This window comes from Melospiza melodia, chromosome 6 (assembly GCF_035770615.1).
Source record: "Melospiza melodia melodia isolate bMelMel2 chromosome 6, bMelMel2.pri, whole genome shotgun sequence".
Taxonomy (NCBI): domain Eukaryota; kingdom Metazoa; phylum Chordata; class Aves; order Passeriformes; family Passerellidae; genus Melospiza; species Melospiza melodia.
The window spans coordinates 4228665-4242108 of record NC_086199.1 but is presented as its reverse complement, the minus strand read 5'-3'; the positions used below and the strand labels follow the sequence as shown (position 1 = coordinate 4242108).

General features: G+C 52.1%; 1 protein-coding gene across 1 annotated transcript; it reads left to right on the top strand.

The window, feature by feature from the left end:
* Positions 1–2398: 2398 nt before the first annotated feature.
* OTX2 (orthodenticle homeobox 2) lies at positions 2399–5247 on the top strand. The gene is made up of 3 exons (XM_063159370.1): positions 2399–2495; positions 2881–3032; positions 4265–5247. Exons 1-3 carry the CDS (start codon positions 2399–2401, stop codon positions 4883–4885), a joined length of 870 nt encoding a protein of 289 aa, XP_063015440.1. The 3' UTR covers positions 4886–5247.
* Positions 5248–13444: the final 8197 nt, after the last annotated feature.

Below are 13444 nucleotides of genomic sequence, written 5' to 3'. Positions count from 1 at the left end.
GGAGGTGAAACATTGGGGACCGCCCGGCAGAGCCAGTGATGGGTCCATCCCCACCTCCTTTGCACCGGGGCGAAATTCGCACTTTGGGAAATATCACCCCAAACAGCCCCTCCAGCGCGAAAAAAAAGAAAAAAAAAGTTAAACAATTTAAAAAAAATTAAATAAATCAGAATTTTTTAAAATGTCAGAAATTCGTCGGAGCGCGGCGGCGAGGGCAGGGAAGGCGGCTGTCGTTTGCAAAACAAAAGGAAACAAATTCCCTTTTCTACCTTGGCACCTTTCCCCCTGCCCCCCGCGGCACGGCACGGCACGGCACGGCACGGCACGGCACGGCCGGGGCAGGGGCGCAGGCTGCGCGCCCGGGCGCGGATCGCCGCCCCGCGTTAATCACCGGGGCGAGCCGCGGAGCCGCGGCCGGCGCCTCGTAATTAGGGAGCGTGTGCCGCGCGGATTATCTCGTTAGTTTATCAAGAAAACATTTATTATAATTAATTCTCGGACGGGGTAATTATTATTGAGCGAGGGCAGAGCAACTGGTAGCCGGGCTGCGTGCGCGGAGCGGGGCGGGGGGGCGGCGGCGGAGGGGGAAGGTGACAGGGTGACAGATTGCCGGGCCCGGCCGTTGCTCCGCGGGCCGCGGGCGGGCGGCCCCGGGATGCGCGGCCGCGTTCGAGGGGCTCCGCGGGCGGCCGCGCCGCGCTGGCGCCTCGCTGGGATGCCGCCCAATTCAACCCACCCAGCGGAGCTTTTGGGGTTGGTTTTGTTTTGGAGGAGGAGGAGGTGTTCGCGCGTTTTTGTTTTTTTGTTTTTTTGGTTTTTTTTTTTTTTTTTTTTTTTGTGTTTTTATTTTTGTAAATCCTACTTTTCTTTTTTTTTTCCTTTTTTTTAAAATTTTTTTTATTTTTTTATTTCTGCGCTCGTTTTGAAGCGGGCGGCAAGCCCCGCTGGGCTCTCCCGCGCGTTTTGCGGGGCTCCCCCCTCGGTAGGGCCGTCCCCGTTCGGCCTCTCCCGGGGGGGCGATGCGAAACTGGGGAGCCGACCCTGCGCTCCCTCCGCAGCCCAGCGCGGTTGTGCGCGGTGAATTCCCTTTGCCCCGAGGGTTCTCCGCGGTTCTCCGCGCCGCTTCCCCTTCCCTTTTCCCGGGAGCCCCCCGGCAGCGCTCGGCCGGCCCGCGGAGCCGGCTGGGCTGGAACGCGGAGTTTTGGGGTGTTTCGGGAAGAAAGTTCCTCTGGAGTTCGTTTTCCCGACGGCCGCTGGGAATGGAGGGAAGGGCGAGCGTTTGCTCAAAAAAAGCTTTTTTTTTAAAAAAAATATTTTCTGTGGAAAAAACAGCCTAAACCTTTTTAGGAGTCCCGGTTTGACTCATTGCCGTACTTTTAAAATTTTTTATCTTGTTTTTTTTTTTGGCGGTGTTTGGGTCCCCCCTCGTTGCCCGGTGCACAGAGCGCGGTCCCGTCGGGGCAGCCCGAGCAGGGTCCGGGGGAGCCGGGGCTGTCCCGGGGCCGCTCAGCACCGAGGTGTTTGTTTAGCTCCAGCTCCGTCATCAAGAGTTTCTTGAAAGCCTAATAAATCTGTTACTTGCCTCCAAATCTAATTACCCGGAGTACTAATTAGGTGCAAATGGCCGGTGGAAATTACTGCAGACGTGGACTGATGATGGCGGGAGAGCAGAAAAGTTTGGCTCTTCCCGAGCGGGCATTTGAGCTCTGAAATGCAGCAACGTCGGGGGGAAGGGGGAAAAGGGGGAGAAGGGGGGAAGATTTGAATGTTGCCCAAACCTGGGATAATTAAAGTCCTTGCAAGAGACTAGTGGAGAGATAGGTTTCTTGAATTGTTTCTTTGTTTCTCACCCTTGGGCTTTGTTATCTGCATTATTTATTTAGCCGAGGGGTTCTTTGTGTCTGCCAATGGCCCCAATCAAGTTTTGCTTGAGACAATTAGCCGGTGCCCGGCCGGGAATCCTATGCAAATGCCCCCGGCCGCCGTACAATGCGGGCAGTCGAAGGCATGGGGGGGTTTTGTTCGGGCAGTAATTACTGGCTGGGATGCGCCCCCCCTTCCCTTCCCTTCCCTCCCCTCCTCGCCCTTTTTGGGGAGAGATGCGTTTATCTGGTCAGTCTCTCCCGGCTCCCGAACGCGGCCGGGGTCCGAGCGGGAGGATTGACGGGAGAGGGGGGGAGAGGCAGAGGGGATAAAAGCGGGGGGGGGGGGGGGCAGCGATCTGGCCCGACTCCCCCTTCATCCCCGCACTCCTCCCTCCTCTTCCTCCTGCGCAGGCACCTGGCGGCCCCCCCGCGCCCGACGGCTCCCGCAGGCAGCGCCCGGGGCAGGCAGGGCGCTCGGCCGGCTCCCCCTCGCCCGCGTTTCGGCCAACTCTCCTCCCCGCCACAACTTTAGCATGATGTCTTATCTTAAGCAACCACCTTACGCAGTCAATGGCCTGAGTCTCACAACCTCGGGCATGGATTTGTTGCACCCGTCCGTCGGTTATCCCGGTAAGCCACGTTTTTCTTCCCTCTTCCCTCCCCTTTTTTTTTTTTTTTTTTTTTTATTTGCTCCGCTGGGATTTTGGGAGGCACAACATGCCCAGGGATCACGCTGGCTTGGGTGGGTGAGGGCGTGGGGTACTTCTGTCTCTCCCTTTTCCTCATCCCCAACTCTTTATGGGTGAAAGGGGCTGCAAACAGGGCAGGGGATGCGGCCAGGATGCTCCCAAGGATGCAGGGGAGATGCGGGGTTGGGATTGCCGAGCTGTGGCTGCTGAGGGACCCCCGGGAGAGGGCAGGGAATGTGGGTGCCCCCCTGGGGAAGGGGCTGGAGGGCACATCGGGGTCCAAGGCGCCGCTGACTGACGGCCAGGGCCTCTGGCTCCGTTCGCAGCCACGCCGCGGAAGCAGCGGCGGGAGCGCACCACCTTCACCCGGGCGCAGCTGGACGTGCTCGAGGCTCTTTTCGCCAAGACCCGCTACCCCGACATCTTCATGCGGGAGGAGGTGGCCCTGAAAATCAACCTGCCCGAGTCCAGAGTGCAGGTAGGACGCGGAGAGAGCCCTGCCTGCCCAGCCCCTCCACACCCGATGGAGCCGGGACTGGCCTGTGCCCCACGGGGGATGGGTTATGGGCATGGATCCAGTCCTGGAGCCAAATCCAGCCCTGGTGGGGTGAAGGAGGCTCAGAGAAGGGTGAGGGTTCACTGAGGGGATGTAGTGACATTTTGCACCCCCAGGGCTGGAGTGTGCCCCCCCCTTTCTCCCTCTGCACTGAGGGGTGATGTGCAGATCCTGGATCCCAGCTCACATCCATGCCCAGCACCCCCAAACCCCAGCCTGTCCTGCGGACATCTGGGGGCCCTGCAGAAGCCACAAAGGATCCCCCCCTTCCCCAGGGATCAGCACATGCCTGGAGCTGGGCCAGACTGGGATCCCAGCTCACACCAGTACAGACTGGGGGGCTCCTGCCCCTCTGAGGGGACTCTGATGAGAGAGGGGCTGCCTTTGTGGAGAGATCCCCTCTCCTGGGCTGGGCTCTGTCTGCTCTGCAGGAGGATCCCATCCAGGCAGCATTTGGAGGTGCTGCTGGCAGGGCAGGACGTTCCTGTCCCTTCTGGGACCTAGAACACCCCAGCAGCAGGGGCAGGGCATCTCCAAAGCCATCCCTCCCACTCCCACTTCCCTTCTGACGAGGCTTCCCGAGGCTGTGTGGTGCCGTGTCCCCATGGAGCGTGGTGGCTGGGATTGGGATACCCCCGTGTCAAACCCCATATTCCTCCCCAAAAAATCCTCCCCTGAGCAGCCAGCCCCCTTGGGCCCTGCTGAGGAGCCAATTCTGACCTAGGGGGTGAGAGCAGAGAGCCTGTTTGGAGGGTAAATGAGACATCTTTACCCCCCTCCCCATCCCGAACCTCTGCTCCCCTAATTGTTCCCCCCTTTTCTGATGTTCTATTGTTTCTAATTAAGGGCTCGACTTCAATAGGCCTTACACAGTGATTCCTGGGGGTCCCCGGCTGGCAAACAGCAAAGAGCTTCCCCTTCTCCCCCAAAAGCGACCTTATTAAGGAGTTTGATTTGTGATTTCCACTTGTTATTACTGCTAATGATCTCAGGGAGGGGGAGCCCCGGAGCTTTTCTGTGCAGCAACCTGCAGCCCTCTGCTCTTGGGGCGTCACAGTTTTGGGTCTCCCTGCCTCCATCCCTTCCCCACCTCGGGTTTGCCCATCCCTAACCGAGGCTCTTTCTCTCTCCCTCCCTCGTGTCTGTGCCTCAAGGTGTGGTTTAAGAACCGCCGGGCCAAGTGCCGGCAGCAGCAGCAGCAGCAGCAGAACGGGGGCCAGAACAAGGTGCGGCCGGCCAAGAAGAAGAATTCTCCAGCCCGGGAAGTGAGCTCGGAGAGCGGGACCAGCGGGCAGTTCACTCCCCCCTCCAGCACCTCCGTCCCCACCATTTCCAGCAGCAGCGCCCCCGTGTCCATCTGGAGCCCGGCGTCCATCTCCCCGCTCTCAGACCCGCTGTCCACCTCTTCCTCCTGCATGCAGAGATCCTACCCCATGACCTACACCCAGGCTTCGGGCTACAGCCAAGGATACGCTGGATCGACCTCCTATTTCGGAGGGATGGACTGTGGATCTTACTTGACCCCTATGCACCACCAGCTGCCCGGGCCCGGGGCCACCCTGAGTCCCATGGGTGCCAACGCGGTCACCAGCCACCTCAACCAGTCTCCAGCCTCCCTCTCCACCCAGGGCTATGGAGCCTCCAGTTTGGGCTTTAACTCCACCACCGATTGCTTGGATTATAAAGACCAAACGGCCTCCTGGAAGTTAAACTTCAATGCTGACTGCTTGGATTATAAGGACCAGACGTCGTCATGGAAGTTCCAGGTTTTGTGAAGAACCTTTGCGGTACCCCGGAGAAACCGCGGCGAGAACGAACAGGCTGGGCTGAGCGCTCCAGTTTTAGTCAGGTCTTGGTTAAATTAAAGAGAAAAATAACTCCACGGACAAACAAATGAACAAAAAAAAAAATAAAACTGACGGCAACAAGAGGGGGACAGTGTTGGTGTGATCCTGTTCAGACTCATCTCCTGCTCAGACGCTCTGGAAAAGGAATAATAAAGAGGAAAAACGGAGGAGGAAGGCCTTAAACGGACAGATCATCTAGTGAGCAGAAACCAGACAGACCCATCTGTGTTCTTTCTAGTTTTAGCCAATTGTTGGGTTTCTTTGTTTGGAAGAGGTGGGAGATCTTCCCACCTGCGGGCCAGTTTTAAAGAAAAAAAAAAAAAAAAAAAAGAGTCTAGGTTTTTATTTCTTTTTTTGTGTGTGCGTGGAAAGATGATCCTTCACCCAGAGGTTTCCAATGTGTTAGCCAACCCTCGGTTAAAATATTCAGAATGGACAACATCTCTCTTTTTCTCCCTCTTTTTGTCCCTCCCTCTTTCTTTCTCTCTCTCTCGAGCTCATCCAACTGTTTCATGCCCAACTTGCTGAAGTTGGCACCCGGAGAACTTGGTTCAGGGCTGTGTGGGTTGTGTGACTGATTGTCCTAGCTGCACTACTTTATTTAAAGATTAAGAAAAAAAAAAAAGATAATGTTCATAAGGAGTCAATATGTAGTTTTTAAGAGACAATCAGTGTGTGTCTTATATAAATGGTACATCTGTGGTTTTTAATCTGTGCTAGACTTCAAAACTGTGATCTCCTGTATTGTATGCAACTATGAACTCTGCACCAGCGGGAGTTCTGCTGTGATTTAAATAGGTTATAATTATAAGTGAAATTCAGAGCAACTGAGTTACCTATTATCATCTTAAAAAAAAAAAAAGTAATTAAAAATATATATTTAAAAAATAATAAAAAAGAAAAAAAAAGAGAAAAAACGCAAAAAACACGATCGCCTTTCACCCGAGGTGAACTGCACTGAAACTTTTTACAACAAACTGTCTCTGAATGAAAGAGGAAAGACCGAAAATACCCCACCTGAGGACATTTAACTCCTCTGGAGCTCACTTACTGCTGGCCACACCGGCAGTAACCGGCAAATCCGACAGGACTTTGGGCAGTTGCTCTGACCTGGATGAATTCAAACCAAGAAATTCATTGTCGTTTATGCTTGCAGATGTTAACTGAAAAAAAAAAGAAAAAAAAAAGATATATATGCATAAACCTTTTTTTTTTTTTCCTGGATTTGGCAGATATGTATAATTATATTAAAATGGTTCTAGCACACTTGATGGTTGTCTTCCATTTTAATCGCAGCCGGCGAGTGACGGAGAAGGGGCACGGGAGGCCAGGAAGGGTCTGGCTGCTTCTGCAGGCTTGAGACAAAAGGGGTTCTGCTGGCAGCTCCTCGAGGTCAAGGAAGCAAAAAACCAAGGAGGGGAGTTATATTTTATTTGTGAAATCTTTAATCAAAAAACTTTCATTACAAGCAGAGCTTGGCTAACGTGACCTTTCCCACCCCGGCTTCACCAGATCTCCTCGTGGGCAGGGAGGGATGAGGTTGCTCTGTGGCTTCCCAGGGGATGGAGCCCCCAGGTGTGTGTTTGGGGAGAACTTTCCAGGCAGGAGAAGGGAGAACCTGGATCAGGCAGGATGCTCTGAGCAGAGGTGCTGGGGAAGGAGAGGGACAAGTGTTTGAGCTGCAATGTCACACGTTTTAGCCCCAGGATGCAGGATCAGGCCTTTCCCACACATTCCTCTTCTTGGTGGTTCTTTTTCTGTCCCTCTCCCTCTTTCTCCCTCTCTCCTTTCCGTGTCGGAGCCCTGCACTCAGGCTGGATTTAGCACAGCAAAATAAATAATGGATCTCTGGAAAAGGAGAGACCTGGGATAAACCCCAGCACCATCCCACCCGCTGTCCCCCGGGTTTGTCACCAGCACCCTGTGAGCCACCAGCACCACACCTTGGTGCCCAGGACAGCAGAGCACGAGCGATGATGACACAACGGTGCCTCTCAGCCATCCCTGGGCTCTGCATCCCCATCCATCCCAAACCACCCCTTCCATGGGAACCTGCTCCTCCCTGCACTGCCACGAGCGTCCCCAGGGCAGGGAGCAGCCTCTGGAATAAACCATATTTGGGGAAAAGAGAGCTTTTGTGCTTTTGTGCTGCCTCACGTTAGCTGTGTCTGTGTCGGTCGGTGATTTTCTCATTTATTTTTGAGGAACAGGAGGATCCGAGCAGGGGAGGTTTGGGAAGCTCCAGCCATGTCCCTGCCGCTGGCATCTCCCAAGCAGCAGCGTGGAAAGTTTCATTTCTCCACTGATTTGCTTCAAATCAACAAAGTTCACTTCTCCCTCCCCCTCCAAAACATCCATTCAAGCAAAATATGCTCAAGAAAACCACGTCCTTCCTGAACTGGGGCACAGCATCCCACCTGCCTGGAAAAGCTCTTTGTTTCCTGAGCTTCTGATTATTAAATTTTTTTTTAAAGCCTCTTTAAAACCTCTTTTTGCATTTAGCTTTCCCCATCTTATCTTTTCTTTCCTGAGTATTTCCCTGTCTGTCAGGGATGAGCTCCTGCAGCCAGTGCTTGTTTTTATCAGAAAAAGCTAATTCATGGCAGGAGTTTCTCTGATTTTTTCCCTGGCTTTTTGTACTTTCCACGTTTTCTCTCCCTGTTCGTTTCTGAGTTTAATTTAAATGGGCACATGCGTGGGCAAAGGGCAAAATCCCAAGGTGAGCTGGCAAACACAAAATATTCTGTAAAGAGTGTTTTAACTCCTTTTTAATTTTTAATGTTTTACATCTCCTGGTAGAATTCATTTCCTCTGAACTCAGGCTGCAGTAGGCAATCCTGGATCCAATAAAATCTGGGCAGAAGCTGGGGAGACCACATTGATTTAGTGTTGGAAAGCTGGATTTAGGGGCAAAGAGCTGATTAGGAGGGTGTTTGATTTGAGGTGTCCTGCCCAGCCCCCCAAAAATACACATACAGGCAAATCCTCTGCCTGCTCTGCAATGTGACATTTCCCAGCAGAGGGGGGAAAAAAAATCCCTAAAACTGGAAAAGCAGAAAAACAGAAGGGAAATCCTGAGTGTAACCATAATGGAACTGCCTGGAATTCCATTTCCAGCACCTCTGCCTGCTCCCTGCCCATCCTTGTCCCAGCCCCTCCTGCTCCTGCTCTGTCTCCTTGTTTGGTTTCATTTGCCTGCCCAATATCCCCATCCCCTCCCTGCCTGCTCCCCACCAGCACCACTCACATTTCCCAGTGCTGCCCAGCATCCAGAGCATCCACCCCAGCCCCAGCCAGCCCAGGGAGCCCCAAAATGGGGACAACTTTTGGGGAGGACCCCGGGATGGGGAGCACGGCCAGTTTCCAAGGAGACAGGGGAGATTTGCTGACAAAAGGCAGATTTAGGGACAGGCAGTGGAGCCTCAGCACCTGGTGCTGGGTGGGGTGGCACAGGAACACCCCAAACTCCCACTCACACCCCTGGCACCGCCTTTGCCTGGGATTTTGGGGGTAAGGATGGTGGGTTGGGGATGGGTTTGGGTTTGGGAGGGCTAGAAAGAGAGGATTGGGATGAGAGGCTGTGCTGGGGTGAAGGGATGGGATGGGATGGGATGGGATGGGATGGGATGGGATGGGATGGGATGGGATGGGATGGGATGGGATGGGGTTCCCGAGGATCAGGGTGTGGTGTAAGGGCTGGGCTGGGTGTCAGGGGTGGGAAGGAAGGAAATGGAAGAGAAGGAGAAGAAGGGTAGTGAGGAAGTAGGGAGGGAGAGAAGGAGGGGAGGAAAAGAAGGAGGGAAAGAAGGAAAGGAGGAAGGGAAGGGAAGGGAAGGGAAGGGAAGGGAAGGGAAGGGAAGGGAAGGGAAGGGAAGGGAAGGGAAGGGAAGGGAAGGGAAGGGAAGGGAAGGGAAGGGAAGGGAAGGGAAGGGAAGGGAAGGGAAGGGAAGGGAAGGGAAGGGAAGGGAAGGGAAGGGAAGGGAAGGGAAGGGAAGGGAAGGGAAGGGAAGGGAAGGGAAGGGAAGGGAAGGGAAGGGAAGGGAAGGGAAGGGGAAAGAGAGAAGACAAAGACAGAAGGGAAGGAGAAATGCCATTTCCAGCTGCCTGGTCTCTCCCTGCTGCTGCACGGCTGGGGCAGAGCAGAAGGACTGATGGTGGGGGCAGGGAGAGAAGAGGTGGTGAAGAGATAGATAAATATATATATCCCACACAAACTGTTAAAATCTGCTCTGAGAGTCAGTTTTGACTTTTAGGCTCATGAACCATTAATAAAAATCTCCTTATAGTCAGATGGCTCTCAAATGCTGTGATAGCGGATTACAAACTCCTAATGGAGATATTGTATGATCAAATATTCTCTAAGCACCAAGGTCTAACGTCCTGGGGGTGGCCAGGCCACCTGATTATCAGCTTATCAGCAAATACCTCTTAGTGAGGGATGTGTTGAAAAGAAAGTGCCTTTCTTGAGGTGCTCCCTTCCTCATTCTTCCTTCAGACAGGTTTGGGAATGGCATCCTGTGGTCTGGGGACCATAGGATCCCCAGATTGCCACTGTGGCAATGATGTCCCCGCTCTGTCATGGGGCTGGTCCCTGGTTTCTGGGTTTTCCTGCGGGAGATGCAGAGCTGGAGGTACCAGAGGGGTTTCAGGCTCCCAGTGCACAGAGCAAACACTTTTCTTGGGCTCAACACTGGTGACACTCAGCCCTTGCCAGGACCAAACCACTGAATGTGATGTATAATTACCTGGTAATTAAATTTGGAGAGCTGAGGCGGAATCATTAAAGAGAGAGAGAGAGGAGAGGAGGCTCCTCCATGAGACCAGAAACTAGAGCTCCCCACGGAGCCAATTCCTGGGAAAACTGGACTGTGGATCTGCTGTTTTCTGTTTGCAAGGAGGAGTTGGTTCTCTCAGTGCTTCTCCTCACACGCTCATAGGACCCTGGTGTTTATTCCTTGGTGGATGCTGGTACTGAGACCTGGTGCTGAAAATGCACCATGTAACCAGTCTGGGAGCCCTGTGCACTGGGAGGGTGTGGGAGCAGGCTGGACAGGGAGGAGAGGCATGAGGGTCTCAGGATCTCTTGCTGGTCAGATTAACTTTGATAAATGTTGGAAAGTCTCTTTTCCCAGTCCGGTGCTTGAAGAAGGAGTCAGAGCTCTTCATTTCTTGGTCTCAAGGTTGTTTATTGTTCTTTATCTATAAAATATTTTTTCTTGTCTAGCTGAGGTCCACTCAGCAAGACAGCCCAAGGCACTCTGCTTGCTTTTGGGGTGGTGTTATGTCTTTATACTAAAAATTATGTATACAACGTGTACAATTACTTTCCAATACCTATCACCTATGTTTGACAGTGAGCTTCTACTCTAAACCAATCTAAAAGTGCCAACATCACAGCAGAAGATGGAGGTTAAGAAGAAGAAGACAGAGAAAGGCTGCACACACCCAGATCTCTTTATCTTATTCTATTCTAAAAACCCCAAAATCTACATTTTCACTTTGTGATAAATTCACTATCATTCTACTTAAACTGTTGTGGCTTGCAGATCTTCATCTAAGGTTGGTAACTTGCTCCACGGGTCATAATCAAACCACAGGGGAATCTTGGGCTCCGCGCCAGGGTCTCTGAGCCCCTTGTCAGGGGTCTTGGCTGCTCAGGACAGCCAGAGGGATATCCTGGGTCCTGACATGAGGGAGCAAGCAAGGCAGCTTTAAAAATAGATTTAAAGAGTCCCTTCTGGGCTGTAACCTTCCCCAACAGGGACCATCACCACTGACAGCAGTTAACAGCCTGCTGGGGCGTGAAAGAGCTTCCATTTGGCTGAAGGAAAGTCTTCAAGACCTTCAAGACTTCAAGACCTACAGCATTTTTGGCTTTCCTAAAGGAGGTTGTGAGGCTGGGATGTCAGTGCCAAGCAGAAGAACTTTCCTGCTGGCCTGTTATGATTCCCTTGTGAATTTTTGGTGAGGCTTTTGGCACGTGCCTTGAGTTTCCCAGCACCACCCTTGGGATGCAGGGAAGGTGCCCACGCTGGGCTGCCTTTCTCAACCTTCTCCTGCCAGAGAGGAGGGCAAAGCTGGCTCCTCCTGCATCCTCACTGCCTTCACAAGACACAAATCACTTCTGCTTTCAGGCAGATTCAAGCAGAGGTGAAGCTGATTTATCTCCTGGTGTCGCTGTGAAAAGCAACTGTCCCTCAGGCCCTTCAGGTTGGTCCCTCCATGCCGCAGCTGTGGAAGGACAGGTGACTGTGCCCTGTGTCTTATGGATTTTTGGAGACCCCACAGGCCACTCTGGCTCCTCTGTAGGATGTGGGGCTGCAGGTTTTATCCCTTGGGATAATCAGGCTCCTCTCCAGTAGGAAAATATGCAGAGCCAGCCTGCAGGCAGTGTCTGGGGGCGTTACTGCAAGCTAATTCAGCTGAGGGTGCTTGCACATGGGCTGAAGGGCTCAAAACCAGGAATGTGGTGAGTTGTGAGGGTGTTCATGGTGTTGTGAGGGTGTTTGTTGGGTTGTGAGGTACAGCGGACCAGTGAGGGTGTTCATTGAGTTGTGAGGGTGTTCATGGTGTTGTGAGGGTGTTCATTGAGTTGTGAGGATGTTTGCTGGGTTGTGAAGGTGTTCATTGGTTGTGAGGATGTTCATTGAGTTGTGAGGGTGTTCATTGAGTCATGAGGGTGTTCATTGGGTTGTGAGGGTGTTTGTTGAGTTGTGAGGGTGTTCATTGAGTTATGAGGGTGTTTGTTGAGTTGTGAGGGTGTTTGTTGAGTTGTGAGGGTGTTCATTGAGTTATGAGGGTGTTTGTTGAGTTGTGAGGGTGTTTGTTGAGTTGTGAGGGTGTTCATTGAGTTATGAGGGTGTTCATTGGGTTGTGAGGATGTTTGTTGAGTTGTGAGGATGTTTGTGGGGTTATGAAGGTGTTTGTTGAGCTGTAAGGGTGTTCATTGCATTGAGAGGGTGTTCATTGGGTCATGAGGGTGTCTGTTGGGTAATGAAGGTGTTCATTGAGTCATGAGGGTGTTCATTGGGTTGTGAGGGTGTTTGTTGAATTATGAGGATGTTCATAGTGTTGTGAGGGTGTTCATGGTGTTGTGAGGGTATTCATTGGGTTGTGAGTGTGTTTGTTGAGTTGTAGGGGGTCCCTTCATTGTTGTGCAGAGGAGCAGGAGCCCTGAGCCCCCTGACAGCTGCGAGGCTGCAGGATCTGGGGTGATGCAATGCTCAGAAGGGTGATGGAGTCTGCTGGGAACCCAAACAGCATCAGCCCTGGATCAGTGGGGAATAAGGGCTGGGCTGTTGCCTCCGAAACTCTGGAATCCACCCCAAATCGTGTGGGAGAGGAGACCTCTACTGAAATGGTGTAGTCCAGTCTCAGGACCTGGCTTTGGAACTGAAAGTGGAGGATTAGGGAGGGTTCAGGAAGAGCCAGGAAAGCAACTCCAGGAGGCACAAACCTGCTTGGGGGTGTTTAGTCCATAAATGAGTTATCCCAGGGAAGGTTGAAATGGCGTGAGTGTATTTAATGAGGGCAGGATATTACCTGGAAGACAAAAGCATGTCCTTACCCGTTTCATAGGAGTATCCAGGTCGACAAATTAAAACAAGATTAATCCAAACTGGCCATCTGAGAAAAATCAAAATTAGAAGCTGCAACAAATTCCCTTAGGGCAGTGAAGATCTGCATTTTTAAGTGTAACAAACACCCATGTGCCTTTCCAAAGCCACGCAGGAGGTACTTGCCCTTGTCCATAATTACTCAAAATACAAGATGTCACATCATTTATGGTAACCATGCAGGTCACTCTGCTGTTTCAGGGCTTTTCAGAGGATGGAGTGCTCACCAGATGGTTCCTGGGAAAATTTGCATCTGGATCATGTCTGGCCATGGAAAATCAAACAGAGCTGGTGCAGGAGAGGTCTCAGAGCTGGGCACCAGGCATCAGGGCACCAGGGCTGCAGTGGCCTGTGCTTTGGGAGGACCTCCAGGCTGATGCCTCATCCAGGACAAACATTGGTGTCCAATCTTTCCCATCTGCAGTGGAGCAGGGACACTCTCCCATGCCAGTGCTGGGATCCCTCAGGTAACCCAGCATGGGGAAGTGTGATGGTGTTCACAGGGGTTTCAGGTTGAGGGAAAAGATGAGGATCTGACTCCATGTTTCAGAAGGCTGATTTATTATTTTATGATATATATTACACTCAAACCATACTAAAAGAATAGAAGAAAGGATTTCATCAGAAGGCTGGCTAAGAATAGAATAGCAAAGAATGTTAACAAAGGTTTGTGGCTCGGGCTCTGTGTCTGAGCCAGCTGGGCTGTGATTGGCCATTAATTACAAACATCCAACATGGGCCATGCAAGATGCACCTGTTGCATTCCACAGCAGCAGATAATCAATGTTTACATTTTGTTCCCGAGGCCTCTCAGCTTCTCAGGAGGAAAAATCCTAAGGAAGGGATTTTTCATAAAAGATGTTCGCGACAG

What these genes read in the sequence shown, in the direction of transcription:
- OTX2 (XM_063159370.1), top strand. Translation starts at nt 2,399, where the DNA reads ATGATGTCTTATCTTAAGCAACCACCTTACGCAGTCAATGGCCTGAGT. An exon ending in CCCGTCCGTCGGTTATCCCG is followed by an intron (nt 2,496 to 2,880) that starts GTAAGCCACGTT and finishes CTCCGTTCGCAG; the next exon opens with CCACGCCGCGGAAGCAGCGG. An exon ending in TGCCCGAGTCCAGAGTGCAG is followed by an intron (nt 3,033 to 4,264) that starts GTAGGACGCGGA and finishes CTGTGCCTCAAG; the next exon opens with GTGTGGTTTAAGAACCGCCG.